The sequence below is a fragment of the Epinephelus fuscoguttatus genome, linkage group LG23 (assembly GCF_011397635.1).
Source record: "Epinephelus fuscoguttatus linkage group LG23, E.fuscoguttatus.final_Chr_v1".
In the NCBI taxonomy this organism is placed as follows: domain Eukaryota; kingdom Metazoa; phylum Chordata; class Actinopteri; order Perciformes; family Serranidae; genus Epinephelus; species Epinephelus fuscoguttatus.
In genome coordinates, this window is record NC_064774.1 from 17,868,832 (window position 1) to 17,888,562 (window position 19,731).

The following is a 19,731-nucleotide window of genomic DNA, read 5'->3' on the forward strand; positions in this document are numbered from 1 at the left end:
ATATATATATAAATAGATATATATAAGCATAATTTTATAAGGTTTATAGCGATCATACACTTGTATAAACATATTAATGGGTAGAATATTCAGGTTGACAATAAACCATGCCAAATATTACACACTGGCCCTTTAAGATTAAATAGTATCAATATTCAAGGGGGTGTACTGATTATTTGACTAAAAAATAAGTGTTAAAATCTTCACAGTGATAGATTATACACCACAAGCTACTTACAGGTCTCTACATGCTGTTTCATAGCGTTGCTGTCTGAAATGAAATGTCAACGAGTGAAAATTAGTTAAAAAATTTGTGTACTTAGTGAAAGGGTCAGCAGTAATTTAAAAAAAGACATTTTATTTAATAAGTTAAAACATGTCAAAGCACTGCTATGATCTTATAATTATTCAAACATCGGATCCAGTCTGTAAAATTACAAATATTCTGCCAACAGTGACTAATGTTTCTGACTTTATGTCATCAAATCAATAAATAAAAGTAGGTGACATCTTTTATTTCTCTCTCCACAGGAAAAAGGAACCAAATATCTGGACTCAATATGTATGAGTCATCTTAAAAAAAACTGGTGCATTCTAACGACGTCAGATGAATCAACAGCATCTTACCCGAAGCCTTTGATTCCAACATTAGATCCAGACTAATATTAGACACAAGCAGAGAAGAAGGATGCAGGAATATTTTGGACTCTGATACCTATAACATTTTGTTTTTGTAAATCTGACTCACCTGCATTTTTCTAACAAATTTTGGGTAACTGACATTTTCTCACCATTATGTGTGTGTGTGTTTGTGGAGCTTTCTGTATTTTCCACTGACCTCTCTCTGTCTCTCTGCTGTGTCACCATCTGTGCCCCAAAATGACTCCTCTCTCCCAAACAGCACCAATCGGTTCCTCCTCCTCCCTGCCAAGGCCCAGAACAGCACGGCGCTGGAACAAACCGTGTTGACACCGGCAGGTGTGTCGCAACGCTGAGAAAATGGAGTGATGATTGCTGGATTTACGTCACTGCTATGAGATGACTGACACTGCTGAATAAGTGTTGGACATTTTTCTTCCAAGAATATCTACAGACACACATAATCTCATGAGCACCAAGTTATGATGATATTGACGTGATGCCTTTAAAAGGAAATGTCACATCCCTAACATTTTTTTCAAAGGCCATATCCAATTCGACATTAAAAGAAAATCCTGAGAATTTTTTTTAAAACTTGAATTACATTTTTGCTTATTTACTTTTTGATGTTAAAACATGTTTTCAAGGGATTTAAAGGTCTAGTGTGTAGGATTTAGGGGCATGGATGAACACTCCTCTGGTTAAGTTAACCTTACATGTGGTGTCCCGCAGGGCTCTACTTCAGGCCCAATTATCTTCAATCTGTAAATACTACCACCATGACTGTGCGGATGATACGCAGCTATATATCTCAAATGTCTCTGGTTCGATAAATAACCTGACTGCATGTATATCTGATATAAGTTTGTGGATGGATCAGAACCAAGGAAAAACTGAGATTCTTTTTATGGCGCAAAAGCAGAGAGAGAAAAACTACAATTATTTGCGCCAAACACCAAGGATCATGTAAAACACCTTGGTGTTACCGTTGACCCTGACCTCAACTTTGAACAACAAATTAGAAACATGACTGAAATGTCCTTTTATCACTCGAGGAATACTGCCAGAGTTGGACCTTTACTCTCCCATACAGATAACTTTGATACATGAAATTAAAATCATTACATTGATTACCTGTCACAGAAGTAATTTTAAAATTCTTTTATTGGTTTTTAAATCACCCAACTTATCTGTCTGCCATGGTCAAGACATATGTACCTGCTAGGTCCCTAAGATCCTCTGACCCAACCTTTTGTTATTACCTTAAGTTATTTTAAATTATTATAATCTATTGGCAGAAATGATGTTTAATATTCATAACTATGTTTTCATTAGGTTATAATCACCTAAAACTAAGAACTGTTGTGTTTTCGTTACCTTAGAATGAACAGTTTCTATGTACACCTGTTTCCATGGTAGCCCAGAGCGAACAAACCAAACACTGGCTCCAGCGGAAATGGTCACCAGCGTTTTGTGTCGGCTACTGTAGTTCTCCTACGCAGTTGGAAAACTGTGTGGGTGTGGTTTGATCATATTTGATTGACAGTCACCGGGCAACATGAACAAACAACACCAGCTTTTCATTCCAATGTTGCCAAATTTTGATACGTTCAAGGAAGTACGTGACCTCACCTTTTTCCAATTGAAAATGCCTACTTCCACCAGTGGGAGGAGCATATAGACAAAAGTGCAAATTTAAAAATTTCCTATATGAGTAAAATAACCACAACAGTATCAAATTTGGCAGAAAATAGTGTGTTAATGAAGGGAACAGTTGCTGTAGCAAGACGCTGATTGTAAAAGGTCTTTTTACGGATTCAAAATGTGTAAACAAAGAATAAATCAAACCCTGTAAATGTAACAAAAAAACCCCACACAGGATAACAATTTTGTTCACCATTTATTGTCTATAGTTACATGCATACTTGCTTACAATTGGTTTTAGTGTGCAATACACAGTTTTATTTTGTTTCATTGTCTATGTTATATAACCCCAAATGTACTTATTTTACTTTACAGGCTGCCTCGCCAAAAGTCTATACAACATGATTCATTTCTCACATTTTCAAACACATAATGAAGAATTCTCACAAGCCAGTAGCCACAGATACACACGGTTGATTTCAAATCTCGGCCTTTTGTGCCTCTGCTCAAAAATATACGACTTCAATGCATTTTGTCTCCCGGATTTGTTGATTGTGGGTAGGTATTTCTCATTTGTAAATCTTTTACAGTCACAGCTTTAAACTCTAGGAAAGGGGAAAGGAAAGGTCATGAAGTGCTTGGATCCTAAAATGCTGGCCATACTTCAGGACTGAGATATTGTTTTTTCCTTGTTAAATTTGGCGCAGGTCTATGTGCTTTGTTGCTTCAACAATAACGTTCGTAAATGCTATACCAAGCAATCAGAGAGAACCCATCGTCAACACATCCACCCATCGTCCAGTCTTTTATCCAGTTATAGATCTGTATTCTTCAACAGAGTGCAGCTACTGAGTGAGCTGTTACCTCAACTAACGTGTGGTATTTATATACAAAAACAAAATAACTACTTTTGAGCCATATCTGTTCAGAAATCTTAAAGTTTTCTGTAATCAACCAACAGGCAAAAAGCCTAAAACTTGTGCAACAACCTTGTTGTCAAACTGTCTCAGACATATGCTCTCTGTTTGGTTCAGGCTGTTTTACCCAGTTTACAGTGATAAAGTGATTTGCAGGTAAAAAGACATCTTGATGTCCAGTTTAAATTTGGGCCGAATTTCATTGCAAATGTTATTTATCGACATCATGGTTACATAGAAATGATTTCAACAGTCTACGTTTCAGTGAGAAGCAGGTTGTACCTACACGCTGAGATGTCGTCTAATTGCTGTTTTGATGATTAAGTGCTAATATTCATTTTATAGTCAAGCTTTTTAGGAGGACTGGGTTTCCACAATGGCCCAGATCCTCTTCACAAGGAGATTAGAATATCTTAAGGCCCTGATCACACAGAAAGGTAGCAAAACGCGAGGCACACCACACTGCCTTAAATAAAAAGGCAGAGGGTACTTGCTGTAGCTCTGGTTGAGGGTGGGAGGCTGTCAGTAAATAGTTTGTTGGGCACAGGGAAACAGAGATCTGTGTGGGTACATGAGACCCTCATAAAGAGGGTGGATCATGGGGAGTACCACCAGTTGGTCCAGGAGCTTTGCATCCGTGATGCCTGTTTCCAGGCATATTTTAGGATAACCTGCTGTCTATCGTCAGGCTGCATAGTTCTGGGTATCCAGCAATCGCTACCACCAGTTTCCCCTCCATTGTTTACCAACTGTTAACTTTTGTCATGACCACCGCAGAAGGCCCGCCTCTCAAATCATCTGATTGGACATTGAGAAAACAGATGGTGAAAAATTTTGTTTTTTCAACACAGAGTTCAGAGCGAGGCGCCTAGAAATGCAGGATGCATCGCAACGCAAAAACCGCCAGCAAAAAGCTTCATTCTCATTAAACAATTACAAAAAGCTGCCTCCAGCTGCTAAAACACTTTCTGTGTGATCAGGGGCTAAGTTAACATAAACGGATAAATAGAAACCACAGCTTAAATCCAAAAAATTGGACAGTATTGATGAATTTCTTTCACATTAAGAAGGGAGGCAATTGTGTCTCATTGTGCCATTGATGGGTAGCTATACACTTCCCAGAATGCCTTTCTGCCACACAGGGACACCAAAAAAAGAAGTTCAAAAATTCAATCAGTTCTGGATAGGAAATTGAAACATATTTAGTACTGAAGGTATACTATGCAGAAAGTGTTGGGTATCACCAGCCAAAGTGATAGTCAACCGAAGCTTAGTCCGCTTGGTGTTCTTTGGCGCCGAGTCCACAGTTTTCAGCTTGTTCTTGGATGCGTGCTGCCTACGCTCTGCTAACTGGTCACTAAATTTCTATAAATTCCTGGCCCCACCTGAGCGCTGTGCCCAGAAACGTCCCGAGCATAACAAAATAAGAAGAAAATACAGGCAGAGATAAAGATAAAGACACCGTTCACACTTCTAGAGGGTCGTAAGTGATGACCGAGAGGGATTACTTACATTGTTTTTTGGGTAATCCTGCATTGTATACCTTTACTAAATGTATATATCCAGCATTACAAGCCTTTTTAAATAATGGGATATTTAGATGTTGCTTTGGCTCGAGATTAGATAAAGAGCAGGTGCATCTGGTAAAAGAAGTTGTAATAATCCTTCAACTGGCTTCTCTGTCACAAGTCCAACTATTTCATCTGGTACCTCGATCCTGGCCTTGAGTAGAAAACCCCTAAAATAAACCAAAGTGAACAACTCACCGCAGCACGTTTTAAAAAGAAAAACCACGTTATAAAAACACTACAGTCCAATCAGCTCATACTGAGGATTAGCCAAACCTATACTGAAAAGAGATAGATAATATACTGTATATTACTGTTGCAAGTCTCTTACACTTATGTATTTATAGTCCATGGGCTGCGTTCACAAAGCCTCCACGGACAGCGAGCTGGTCCAGGGTTGCAGACGGTGAGCAAGGTCATATGAAAGAGCGGACGTGACCTTCGACCCTGGAGTCAGGATGATGAGCTTTGTGAGTGCGGCTCTGGTGTGTGGTTAAGTGTGGAAGCGTTTATATAAGACCAATACCACAGCACACAGTCATTGGCTGAAATGTTAGACTTCAAGTTATGAATGACTACAAAAGACCAAAAAATAGAAAAATAAAACAAAATAATGGCGAAAGCTCGCTCGCTTTATTGGTCGATGCTGTGATATGGAGGCTGAATGATGAGTTATCACTAAACTTCAACAAAGCTGGTGGCACTTGTCTTCCCAAACCAGCGTCAACATGGGTGGGTGGCGTCTTTCATCACAGTTTCAGCTAATACACAACGGGAGAACTACTGTATATCACAATGTCAAAGGTATGAGGTCAAGGCTTCACTGCCTTTATGAGAGTTTGGCCTTTGAATCCCTTGAACAAAAACATCACAAGAGAACCAGCTTTACATTTCTCTCTGCAGACACTTTTACCAGTGAGAGATTTTAAAATATCGTTCTTGGGCATTTTAAATGCTACTTGTAATTGTTTTTCTTAATGTGTGTGTAGATATTAGGGCTGCAACAGACTAAGAATTTTCCTCGACCAATAGTCTTCATTTAGGGCCATTAGTCGAATAGTCGCCCACATGGTGCTACATTACAGAGAAATACAAAACCGTACTAATGAACCTTCATTAATATAGGCCTATATTTTATCTACAAGTGCACGTCACACACTGAGCGAGCCGCCTGTTAATGACGCTGTGGGCTAATGGGCATGTAGCTACTTCCATGTTTCAGATGATACGTCATGTTTGTAGTCGACCAATGAAGATGAGTTTACATATCACCTTGGGTTCGTCCTTCACCTTCTCAAAATGATCCCACACTTTGGATTTCCTGCCCGACATGTTATTAACTAGCCTGTGGAATAACCGCAGGTACCAGCCCTGGAAATTAACGTGTTCTGAAAGCATTTGAGGTGAGAAATAGGCGATGCGGCGACAAAATCTTGATTGATATTTGATCAGCACTGCTTAGTTTGACCACAGTTGACGGGAAGTGACTGACATGACTGACAGCTGTGTTAGAGACTCCACTGCTATGATTGGTTTCTCTTTAACAACTGTGGTTGACTCAAATGACAAATGCCATCAGAAGCACTACGACTAAGTAACCAATGAAATCTTGCCGGCTAAGGACCTTTCTAGTTGGCTAACTTGTGGTCGACTCTTAGGGGGCAGCGCTATGGTTTCTTGTGCACAGGTCTCTGTTAAAAAAGTAATTTTGATGTCAAAGAAACTGCCTGTTTCAACCAAGGATTTTATGAAAATGTAAATGCAATATCTGAGACATTAAAAACACAAATAATATGTTAACAGAGTCATTGCCCCGCTATCAAAACTGAAAACACAAGCTTAAAATTGCTATTAGAGTTGGGCGATATGATGGTATATACTGTACAATGGTAGAAATGTATCCACCCTTGGAGATTTGACAATACCGTCTCTACCAAGGCTGGACTCTTGCGTGATCTTGTGAATCCAGCTACCTCCTAAAGTGACGATAATTATGCAGACATGAAGGAGGAGAGTAAAAAACAAACCAAACTTGGCACTGATTTTTATTCAGCGTCTTATTATAAATTCATTTCTTTAAACACACTCTAAATAAATAAGTGTGTCATAAATTAACAGTTAAAGGTCTTTAGCTGTTTGGCTAACTTTGCTCACTTCCTGTTTGAGCCACAGTGTAGCTCCAAAGACTATTTCTATCCTTAATTTTATATATGTTTTGACCCTGCGCGTTCAGACATAAGAATCAAGCTAACTAATTATACAGTTAGCTACATGCTACACACTCTACTGTTAGTATTTATAACACGAAGATTCTGGAGCTGATTCTGTTGTCTTGTGTTGGTTAAGGTGACCAATGAGCCAAACTCTCAAAATGACAGTTAGGCCTCTTCAGGAGAGTGCGTGTGTTTCGTAAACAGGCACGGCCCTGCGAGGCGGAGTATTCCTCTGAGGAGTTTTTTTTTTTCCCTGACTTGTTTTCATAAATTCTTTCTCAACATTTGGCAGATAAGTTAAGATTGCACTACAATGAGTTTTTCTTGTGCTATACCATGTGCTTTGTAAACACATTGCCCCCCATACTCACCAGGGGCCCTCAGTTATTACAAGCTCTCAACCTGCAGTGTTGATGATAATTATCAGTCACAATATGTAGGCAGGGAGACGTTGGTGCGTTTGTTTTTCACAGCTGAGCGTTAGTGGTTAAAAATGAGCAGACAGGGGCGGGAGGGTGTTGAAATGGTGTGAACGTAGAGTGTGTTTGTCGCGCCACACACCCTCAGTGGTTCGACACACAAACCTCTAGGGTTTCAGTTCAAGAATAGGCGTCGTCAGGGGCAACCGAGCAAGCTGAAATTACCAACCTGCTGCTGTAGAAGTGCTCAATGTTCAGAGGCTGCAAGTATGAGTGTGAATGTATGTGTGATTGATCATTTTTTCCTACTGTAAAAATGTAAATGATGAACATTAACCAAACCCCTTCATTTTCACCTCAGTGTCTCAATGTTTCACCCTCTCCTTCTCCCAGTGCACACCACCCACCGTGCACCCGTCACACTCTCTAAAATTGTTTTAGTCAGACCATTCATTCTCGTCAAGCTCGGAGTCGTCATCGGACTCGCTGTACTCCACAGCGATGCGGCGAGAGAGGATGGTGGCCACGTCGTTGCCAACTGGCTCCCTCTTGGCCTCCTGCTCCCTCTGCTCCTGCACCTTCCTCAGCTGGATGCCTGGAGGGGAGGGAGGGAGGATGGATGGAGGGGGGAGGGGTGGAAGGAGTGAGCAAGGGCGTGACTAGAAACTCTGGGGTCCCTGGTAACAGCTCAAAAATGACGGTCGGGCGTTAAGTGTGGTCAGTGTGTCATCAGAGGCTGTGAACGTTTTCTTTATAAACAATTAATTTGCATGCTACAGTTTCCAAATATATTTGGGTAATACAGGTATGGAGTTTTGTTTTCTAGTCCAAAATTATCATCTAAGTATTTAAGACAAATACAGATACGAAAGATGAAAGCATTCTTGAACTCTGACCTTAGTGACACACTTACCTCTACGTATGGCGGCCAGCAGGTCGGAGCGGGCGTCGCTCATCGGGATCATCCCCAGCATGGTGGACTTCCTGGTCGAGGGCGCCGCATCCACAGCCGACTGGCCAACAGCGACGTGCGGTGGTGAAGGGTGAGCCTGGTGGCCCGCGGGGGCTCCAGGCGGCGGCGGAGGAGGGGCGGCCGGCGGTGCGCCTGAAGGTGGGTGGGAAGGGGAGGGCACGTAGTTGGCCGGGGGAGGAGGAGGGGAAGGGGAGTAGGGGCGGGAGAGGGCGGAGGAGGTGGGGGGGACAGCGGATGCGGCGCCGGGGGGCGGGGCCGTGGTGGAGTCGAAGGCGGTCTGGGCCGAGGGGATGGTTGGGGGAGGGGGAGGAGGAGCGGGTGGGATGTAGTACTCTGGGATGGTGGAGGGCTGGCCGCTGAGGAGACGACAGAAGACAGTGTGTAAGAATAAATGTCTTCTAATCTGAGCAAAAACCTCCGTGTAAAATGACACACAACGTCGGGCTGGCTGCCGTATTTATCCTCTGTTCACTCATGTGTCCTTTTCTGCAAAGCTGCGAGCCAGATATTTTTAAATGTAGGACAATAAAAAATGAACTGAAGAGTAAAGGGTCTGATGTAACTGGTTTCTATGAATGTCAGGTCTTGAAGAAGTCATGAAGAGACATTTTGAAAAGGCGACATGTTCCATTTTAACATTCAAAGCAGCAGTGGGTTGACATTAGCTCGGCCTTTATAGTTTAAACATCACGTCTCACTTATTCACTTTGCTATCAGACTAAGAAAAGCCAAGAGCCATGAGACAGAGAAATGTGGTGTGCACTAGTGCTGGGCTCCACATGACACCAGCACAAAGTAAAGATTTAGATGTGTAAACCTACCCGTGCCCGGCCCGGTATTCCTTAACCGACTGCTGCCTCGGCCCGTTAACCGTTGGATCTCCGCCAGCCTGGACCCCGTGTCCTGATGGGGTCCTGCCCAGAGAGGCTGCATGTCGCCCTCCAGGCGCAGGCCCTGGGGGCTGGTTGGCCGGCCTGAGGACCCGATCCAGCGACTGAGTCTGGGCTGCTGCGCTGAGGTGGTCCCTGCTGTGGTCCGTGGGGTGGACGGCACTGGGGGCCTGGGTGGAGGGGTGGTTGGGGCTTGCAGGGTAGGAGTCGGACGCCATTGACCTGGTAGAGGGAACGTGAGTGGGTGGTCAATTTTATTTTATTTTTTTTAAAGATATAATAACATAGGTTTCTCTCCTTGATTACGACAGTTACAGTCAGTGAATTATTTTCTTTATGCCTTTCACCATGTTGTTACATTGTTCAGTTATTGCTTTTGTAATTCAACAGCAAAACTACATCAAAACATCTGTTAACAAACTCTCACACAACTTATTCAGTATATTCCAAGCCTCATTTATCCAGTCGTATGCTCAGTACTTCCCAAACATGCAAGCCATAATATTTAAACAGAAACCCTTCAGTGCTTTCCTCAAAGCCAGACCCCATTAACAAAAATAGGAATTTTACCTAACTTAACACTAGAGCTGCTGGTCTACTGCTTCCTTAATCAGATCATTAGTTTGTGTTATTGTGGGACTTTGGTGTTTTAAAGGGTTAGTTTGGATTCACCAAAGTCACAACATAACACAAATAAACTACTGGTCAAGGCAGAGGTAGACCAGAAGCTCATATATTCAGCAAGGTAAAATTACGTTTTTTGTTGATGGAGTCTGGCTTTGAAAAGAGCATAGATACCGTTCAGTTCAGCTTTAAATACTAGTTCTTAGCAAAAATGCATGTGTTTGGGAAGTACTGAGCACACAACTAGAAAAAGAGACTTGAATTACACTGCAAGAGTTGCAGGAGAGTTGATAAACAGATGTTTTGACTTTGTTTTTTCTGATGTTTAACGTGGACCCCAATGACTTCAATTCATCATGAATTTTTTCCGTTTTTGGATTCTTCCTTCAACATTGAGGCATGTGAGACAGCCGAAGTTTTCCTCTCAAATTCAACCTAACACGGGTTAAATAACTGGTGGTTAAGTATTCCTTTAATTAAAAGTCAATAGTATCCAAATAACACATAATCATATCAGTTAATTTTCAAGAGGAAGTTATTCACAACAAGCACAGATTTCCTAGAACTTTGAGCATACTGGTTAAATGTAAAAACAAATATAAAACATTAATAATAGCACTGACCAAATATAGCTCATCTATAACTAGGGGTAATATTCTCAGTAAAAAATATAAAGAAATTCATATGCTCTAAATTACTTTCTCCAGGAGAGGGCAGCAAAGAGCTTTAAACAATACAGCAGGTAGATTGGCTCTGCTTGAATCTCCATCACAGGTGCTTAAATGTGTGTAACTGTGAGACACAGAATGGTTGTGTTACTACACCTGCACACTATATACTATATACTATTTATAGTACACCAATAACCACTTACAGCTCATTAAGGCTGAGAAAATAGGAAACTTAAGTTATTTTATCATGCTAATGCAGAAAACCTCACTCCCCTTGTGTGTGCACGTATTCCCAGTCAACCACTCATGCTGGGTTTTGTTATCCCGCCTCCCTGGAGCAGACTCCACTTATAAACAGTGATGTGTATGTGTTGTGACAAATAAGGGCCCCTGGAGGAAAACTGCACATATATAGCGACAGCTTGTGTGTGTTTACCTGCTATCAGGGGACAGGGAGCCCTCTGAGGACATGCCATGGTAAGGGGAAGGGGTGAGCCTGGCGTCTGGTCTGAACTCTTTGTCATAGGCCAGGACGTTCCACTCCTGGCGCCGGTTACGAGCCTTACGCACCTTCAAAGGCAAAAGGTACATATTTTTACTGAAGAAATAAAAATCGAATCTGCAAATCACATCTTTAATGTACCCTATGAATAATATAAGTGATGGTTGAAAGAACTACATCTGGTACTAGTGTTGCTGCAGCTCTTTAACATTCACTGGCTGTGGTCTGAAGAATTGGCACAGCTGTCCCTCTCTAACACCTCGCTGGGGACGGTGTTAATGGGCACTGAAGAGTGTCTCACTGTCTTTACTTTAGTAAACTGCTTTAATGTACTTTTATGAAGATGGTTTTGGAGTGATGAAGTGTTCTCCACACTGGCAGCGGTGCGTGCTCTTCAAATGTACTCATAAAAAGCTGAGTTTGCTGATTTCACTGTTGGCTCTTCTAATACCTACATCACATGTTTCTCCTTAAGCACCTTTGTGATTCACTCAGTTCTCAAACCCACACTGGTGCAGAGATGGTGCATGTATAAACGTATACATAACATGCATCGCCATCAGCTAATCAGTAATAAAATAATATTGAGTAATAAATTGTCCATTGTTAAGGACTGCTCTCACCCTGGTCAACATGAGCTCGACCCCCTGCCCTCAGGCAGGCACTACAGGTCATTAAAAACTGGGACCACCAGACTCATTAACAGCTTCTTTCCTAAGGCCATTCACACTCTCAATCAACATACAATCTGAACAGCTGTGGTGCACTCTCACAACAACACTCACTATATTTTATTAGACATGGCAATAACTACTGGGACTTGTGCAACAGCTACTGTGTACTGGGCAATTTGTTGATTCTGGCACTTAATATTTATTGGCTTGGTTGCGCCGGGCCTGTGTTTAACGGATCACCGTCGATTACCACACAATGCACACCCACTAGATTTGACTTGATCCCAACTTGCCCTGATGTCATGCACACGTGGATGATGATAACTTCACAAGATCAAAGCAGCTGCAGTTTTTAAAGTCAGGTGCCGCAGCTGCTTTATATCGGCTGCAAGACCCACAGTATGGTGGGATACACCTGGCAGTCGCCTAATAAAGGAGCTGACTGGCTTTTAGGTTTGAACACTAACACCAAATTTCGTTCAACATCCTAATTTTTTTGTGTAATTGTAATATGTAACACTAGACTGTAGGTTATTGGTCTCTTGTTGTGCAATGAAGATTTATTCTATTAGGGGCCGTAACTATGCCGCGTTTTTTGTGTCCTCAAATTAATTGTTTCAATGTAGATGTGCTGCAGGCACGCTCAAATGCTAGAGTGATGCCATCGCTGCATTAAGATTGCTTAGCAACCTCAGACACAACCCGCAAACTTGAAAGCTGGCACAAAAGATACAAGAGTAGCGCCCAGCACCTGACCTTGCGTTTCTCGACATGTATACAGCCCCTTAAAAAACACACCTTGTGTAATAGTAATAAGTGGTCTTTAAATTAAAGGTAGCCTACAGATGGATCTAACAGGACATACAGTACAGGCCAAAAGTTTGGACACACCTTCTCATTCAATGAGTTTTCTTTATTTTCATGACTATTTACATTGTAGATTCTCACTGAAGGCATCAAAACTATGAATGAACACATGTGGAGTTATGTACTTAACAAAAAAAGGTGAAATAACTGAAAACATGTTTTATATTCTAGTTTCTTCAAAATAGCCACCCTTTGCTCTGATTACTGCTTTGCATACTCTTGGCATTCTCTCCATGAGCTTCAAGAGGTAGTCACCTGAAATGGTTTCCACTTCACAGGTGTGCCTTATCAGGGTTAATTAGTGGAATTTCTTGCTTTATCAATGGGGTTGGGACCATCAGTTGTGTTGTGCAGAAGTCAGGTTAATACACAGCCGACAGCCCTATTGGACAACTGTTAAAATTCATATCATGGCAAGAACCAATCAGCTAACTAAAGAAAAACGAGTGGACATCATTACTTTAAGAAATGAAGGTCAGTCAGTCCGGAAGATTGCAAAAACTTTAAATGTGTCCCCAAGTGGAGTCGCAAAAACCATCAAGCGCTACAACGAAACTGGCACACATGAGGACCGACCCAGGAAAGGAAGACCAAGAGTCACCTCTGCTTCTGAGGATAAGTTCATCCGAGTCACCAGCCTCAGAAATCTCAAGTTAACAGCAGCTCAGATCAGAGAGCAGATGAATGCCACACAGAGTTCTAGCAGCAGACCCATCTCTAGAACAACTGTTAAGAGGAGACTGCGCGAATCAGGCCTTCATGGTCAAATAGTTGCTAGGAAACCACTGCTAAGGAGAGGAAACAAGCAGAAGAGATTTGTTTGGGCCAAGAAACACAAGGAATGGACATTAGACCAGTGGAAATCTGTGCTTTGGTCTGATGAGTCCAAATTTGAGATCTTTGGTTCCAACCGCCGTGTCTTTGTGAGACGCAGAAAAGGTGAACGGATGGATTCCACATGCCTGGTTCCCACTGTGAAGCATGGAGGAGGAGGTGTGATGGTGTGGGGGTGTTTTGCTGGTGACACTGTTGGGGATTTATTCAAAATTGAAGGCACACTGAACCAGCATGGCTACCACAGCATCCTGCAGTGACATGCCATCCCATCCGGTTTGCGTTTAGTTGGACGATCATTTATTTTTCAACAGGACAATGACCCCAAACACACCTCCAGGCTGTGTAAGGGCTATTTGACCAAGAAGGAGAGTGATGGAGTGCTGCGGCAGATGACCTGGCCTCCACAGTCACCGGACCTGAACCCAATCGAGATGGTTTGGGGTGAGCTGGACCGCAGAGTGAAGCCAAAGGGGCCAACAAATGCTAAACACCTCTGGGAACTCCTTCAAGACTGTTGGAAAACCATTTCAGGTGACTACCTCTTGAAGCTCATGGAGAGAATGCCAAGAGTGTGCAAAGCAGTAATCAGAGCAAAGGGTGGCTATTTTGAAGAAACTAGAATATAAAACATGTTTTCAGTTATTTCACCTTTTTTTGTTAAGTACATAACTCCACATGTGTTCATTCATAGTTTTGATGCCTTCAGTGAGAATCTACAATGTAAATAGTCATGAAAATAAAGAAAACGCATTGAATGAGAAGGTGTGTCCAAACTTTTGGCCTGTACTGTAAGTATCTTTGCGACTTCCTGTAGATTCTTTCAAGGCTGCTGTAAACATTCAATACAGCTTTTTGCCACCTGCTGCTGCCACCTGATCTTGTCCACTTTCCAAATGAGGCACAGTTCATCTCTAATGAGCCTAATAAGCTAACAGTGGCGACTCAAGAAATACACATTTGGAAAAAAGAGTGAGTGCGACAAAGCTAACATTGTTTGGCCTCTCCGTTCCATTAAAGGTCAGCACAAGAGTGACCTAGATGGTTTTAGGTCGTCCACTGATCTCAGGGATATTTTAATGCTAACTTCCAATTTTGCTAATTTCATGCTAGTTTCAAAAGTAAGTCCACAAGTTGTGTTGCAAAAAATAAAAAAAGTGTGCAAATCCTCACTGACCTTCTTCACCTCTCTGCCCGGGTCCTCAACCTGCTTCTGCTGCTCCTGCAGGAGAGACAGAGGCAGACAGACAGATAGAAGAGTGGAGAGAAACTCAGTCATTGATTATTGATTTCTCTGGGCCAGAGGAAGAGAACAGGACCCCATCACCAGCTCCTTCAACATGGGGTAAATTTCACCCACACACACACACACACACACACACTAGGCTACTCATCATCACCCAGTCACCATTAAACACACCAACATAAACTAGCAGACAATGGACAACGGAGCCAAAACTTCTGGTAACACAAGACGGGAACCAAACCAATCACAGAGGGTTAGAGAGAGGGTGAGGTGGCAAGCTAACGCAACGTGACACACACGGACACAAACAGAGGGGAAGGTGTGTGCCTCAGTGTCTTTTATTAATACTCATATGCAATAACTGGCTTGTGTTCTCCTCTTTGTGTCTTACCTGAGTTCCTCTATAACATATGAGTGTGTGATGTGTGTTAGTGGGGTGTGCGGGGGTAAAGTGGCGGGCAGGAGAGGGCAGGTTAGGGGTCTGGGTTGTCTTACAGAGATGGACAGGGGGCTCCTGGGTGGGGCCTGTCTGGAGTGGGGCCTGTCAGGGTGGGCCGGACAGCCCTATGGAAACATGGGAGAAAGACAAGCTGGTGCGTTAGACTGAGCAGAGGAGGAGGAGGAGGAGGAGGAGGAGGATGAGGAGGAGGAGGAGGGGTTGGGTGTGTGTCTTGGAAACCAGGTAACTTAGAGAAAGAAAGGAGGAAGAGAATAAGGAGGAACGTGTAGATGAACCGTCCTCCTGCGGCTGAGCTTCCCCTGGTATCCAAAACCTGTTAGTCTTTCAAAACTTCCACTGCTTTGTTTCTAAAGGGAATTTATTCTGCCAGGTTTCCAGGTTGAAGGGAGGGAACAGAAAAAAATGTGAGCAGCATTAAATTGAACAGAAATATTGACATAGTGCAGCAAAACATATACAGCAGCAGCTGTTCAGGGGTTTAGAAAGTGATTGTCGAGAGGGCTGATGGAGAGAGGTGTAGCATTTTAAAGTGAATCAAAGGGGAATAACAGTGAAATTCAGCTCTGAAATATTTAATTCTCTGCCAATTATGTTGGTCTGAGACAGAAAATGATCATCTCCACTGTTAAATTTTTTTCTGTTGGACTGAAAAATATATCCGAAGCTCAAACTTGGCTAAGCTCCAATAAAACTAGAATTACCACGTTGTAGTTGCATGCCTCCGCCAAATAGTCAAGTTGCAGTTTACATCCATGTATATCCAAGACTTTGAAGGAATTAAACAAAATGTATTAAGTGTATTTTTTGGCGAAACATGAATGCTTCACAACTTCCAGAGCTGAAACATGACGCCAACGCAAAGTGCCAAAACCTGCAGTTCCCTGACTGGCCACTTGAGGCTGGCTCCAAGAGCGAGTCAACCCCCTTAGACCCCCATGTTACAGTGGATATGTACATGTTTACAGCCTGGTAAGAAAAACGTTTTGGTCACTATAGCTAATTTCCCCAATCATGACAACTGTACGGGGCAGTGTTAATTTCATTAACGAAAATTTTTCAACAACGACCTTTTTTCCATGATGAAAATGATGAGCTAAAAATAAATCTTGATAATAAAAACTAAGGTAAAATCTATGTTTCATTTTCTCTGATGAGACGTGACGTGATGAAAATGTTAGTGGTGGACTATCGGACATTAAAAGCCGAAAACGGCTGCGCCTTTAATTATCTTCCAATGTCACATAAGCGACGGGCTGGCAAACTCAATTAAATAGTCCGCGCCAGGATGTTTTGCTAGCCAGCAGCAAGAACACTCACACTGGAGCAGCGTCAGCAGTTGGTGTGAGTTGTGAGCTGCAATACAGCAGTAAATAATCAAATGTGTGGATGGTGGAGCTGCTGAATGGATTTGTGGAGTTTGTTAGTTGCAGCGGTGGCTGTTAGCAGTTAGCGCCGCTTGTTAGCCGCTGAACGGCAGCAGAGCAAGCAGCCACCAGCCGCTGGACTTCACAGCTGATCTCCGCAGGACTCCACTCAGTCTGGACTGTCTCAGGAAGGTTTATGGGTTGATGGTGTTTGACAGGCAGGTAGGAGGCTGCTCAGTTATCTGTGAGTGTAGCTGTGCTGTAAGAAAACAGTCTGACCTCAGATCAGTTTTCCCTGACAGAGATGAGAGTTTAGTTTTAATCACCAACTCTGTGAGAGATGAGTTTAAACCTCCAGACTATCATAATGCAGATTAAGAAAGAATTCAGCTTTAATTAACTTATTTTTTGGCTTCTTAACCGTGAGACTAATAAATCAGAGTTTACAATGAACCTGGGTACAAATCGTAATTGTCACAGATTAATTAATTATGCTGTCAAAGTTTTTGAGAGCATAAATAGAGAGATGTTAAGCTTTTCAGATGATGATCAGTAAGTGTGTGCTCATAAATCAGCCCTTAGACCTGTCAAACACTGCTAGAGAAATGACAGTTTGTACGTGTGCAAAAATTATTTGTAGCTGCAGAAAAAATGTCTAAATCAAATTTTTATTCAACCTGTCACCTTGACTCTAATTTCTGATACATGAATTAGCCTCACTGGATTAGTATAAAGATAAAAGACGTATTCAAAACAAAATGACACCAAAGGTTTATTAAAATGTCACAAATTTTCGTTGATTAAACATTTTGAATTTTCGTCGACTAAAACTTAGTGTATGAAGGATAAATATGGCTAAAATGTGACTAAACCTAACAAGCATTGTCATCATTAATTACACCAGTTTTATTTTCCTGTGACAAGTCAAAAGGACTAACAAGGCCTAGTATGACACAGAACTGTACTGAAATAGCTGTAATCTTACACAGAGGCTACATCTTTCCATGAATATGCGAACAGTGTTACATATAAACGGTTTGAAGCTGTATTCCCCTTTGGCCGTTTATTTGTCTCTGGATAATGAGCCTGCCCAGCTGCTGCTGTATCAATAACCAATTACACAACAAAGCAAAGCTTAATGATGAGTACACTAAGATAAGAATGCATAAAATGAAATAACAGCATAAAAAAGGCACGATTAGGCAGGAAAAAAACAGATTAGCAAATTAAAGCAGAAGATGGATTTTATTTACTTGTTGTGTCACACTCTCACAGTCACACACATCCAGCACACAGCATGTGTACCAGTCACACATATAAGCATGCCCCCGAGTTGCACTCACAAATACACACTCGAATACGAGCAGACTCCACCAGCACACACTAACGCGTACACACACCCGTACCTTCTGTCGTCTCTTCTCCTTGCGTTTGTCCTCGGTGGCCTGCAGCATTTTCTCCTTCCACAGGTTGAAGAAGTAGGAGGGGTCAGTGTAGAACTTCAATGCATCCTTTTTGTCATCCCTACGTGAAGGAACGACCAACAAACAAAAAAGACATAAAAAAAAAATGCTCACAACAGGAGGGGTGGAGCGTAGGGCTGCATAATATGAGGAAAATACTCCATATGCAATGATGTTGTTAAATAATGTAATGAATGCCCAATGTCTAGTCTTGGTCCGGTTATTTTGGTGCGAGTGTGATTGCTGTGTTCACACCTGCCCAAACAAACCGCACTTAGGGGGCAAATGAACCTGAGTTTGATTGAACCGAACCAAACAGGGCCGGTGTGAAAGCACCCTAAATGACTGACCTATAGGGGCTGAGAATGTTGAGCGGAGGAGGTTTGTCACAGCGATGGTACATCTCCACCACAGGGTTGGGGACAGAGGTCCTCGACACCACCTGCTGGTCCTGGATGGTGCTACTCTTGAAGGCCTTCCTCATGTTAATATCCTGCAGGGAGACTGGAAGGAGCAGAAAGGAATGGAGACAATGAGAGATTGAAAACTGAGTCAACAGTACAGTCAACAACCTGACAGTAAGGCCAAAAAAAAAAAAGCACAATTTACAGTATTGAATTGAAGTATGAATTGTCTACTTGTACAATGTAGTGTGACGTATATCTGTTTTATGAACAAACTACATGCCAGATTAAGCGCATGAGCAAAACACTTCACATGCAGGTACCTCGCTAACTGAATGGCCACACCCATGTTAGAAGCATTGTCTGTTACATTCTTGTGCTGCTTTTTGCAGGAGGTCTGCAGTGTTTGCTCCAGTGTGACTTTCGTGTTCTGCTCTAGTTTAGAGAACGTGAGACAGCAGTCGCCAGTCCTCTGTGAGATAATGTGCCATTATAGACACATGAATCCTGTTTAAGTTAACACCACCCTTCCTGCTGTGTTCAAAGATTCCTCAACTTTATGCCTCACTTCTCTGTAGAGCTTGGGTACGACTGTGTCGGTGAAAAAACATCAGAACGGAGTCCCATACTGACGGAGTGTTTTTACCATGTAACAAAAGCCTTTGTTTTCAACAATGCTGTGTGGACACAGATCTTTGTACATGAAGGACATGATGGACTGTGTTATTTTCTTCGCTCCCTCAGAGTTGGATGGTAGTTTTGTCGAGCTAAGTGTGTCCAGTGTTGGTTGATTTTTCCCAAAAGTGGGTTTAGCGTTAGCTTAGTCGTCACCTCTGGATGGGGTGTGCTAAGTCCTTCTTTCCAAAACAAGTCCAGATGTTTGATTTAAACGTCAATGGCGCGTTTCTGATTTCTTTCTCCAGTGCATCCATCTTTGTTTTGATGAACTTCCTGCCAAATGCTGCTGACTGAGACCTCTGCTGACCTCACCAGGAAAAAAAAACATCAGCACCATCTAGTGGACCAAAAAAGCAACTGATTTTATTACTCTAGTACCAAAAGTTGTATTAAAATAAATTTTCCCTGAATCATCAACTGTGATCTCACAGATAATGCTGCTGTAGCACTAAAACATCACACTACACTGTGCAAGCAGACAATTGTTTGCTGTAATTGTAATATCACAAAATGCATATAGACTAAAACACATGACAAATAGCTTACACACTGCACGCACTCTGACATATACACAAACACATACATATGCATACGCACAAACACAGACGGTGCTAACAGGACAGCAGGGACAGATTAGTCTCCGAGCTTGTTGCACCAGCTTAACAAGTATATTTCACACAC

The 19,731-nt window shown here is 42.2% G+C and overlaps 1 protein-coding gene across 3 annotated transcripts in view; it reads right to left on the reverse strand.

Moving 5' to 3' along the window:
- Positions 1-2,516: 2,516 nt before the first annotated feature.
- The window catches only part of zgc:109889 (uncharacterized protein LOC553542 homolog), a 64,696-nt gene continuing 47,481 nt past the window's right edge, over positions 2,517-19,731 (reverse strand). For 2 of the 3 annotated variants that reach the window (XM_049569310.1, XM_049569311.1), the window contains exons 5-12: positions 18,319-18,472; positions 17,912-18,029; positions 15,177-15,245; positions 14,613-14,657; positions 10,995-11,128; positions 9,195-9,485; positions 8,314-8,729; positions 2,517-7,995 (exon numbers count right to left, since the gene is read on the reverse strand). In XM_049569310.1, the coding sequence (XP_049425267.1) occupies positions 7,838-7,995; positions 8,314-8,729; positions 9,195-9,485; positions 10,995-11,128; positions 14,613-14,657; positions 15,177-15,245; positions 17,912-18,029; positions 18,319-18,472 (1,385 nt within the window). In that variant the 3' untranslated portion in view covers positions 2,517-7,837. The remainder of the gene's footprint in view (positions 7,996-8,313; positions 8,730-9,194; positions 9,486-10,994; positions 11,129-14,612; positions 14,658-15,176; positions 15,246-17,911; positions 18,030-18,318; positions 18,473-19,731) is intronic. The other variant, XM_049569312.1, reaches the window with a different exon arrangement.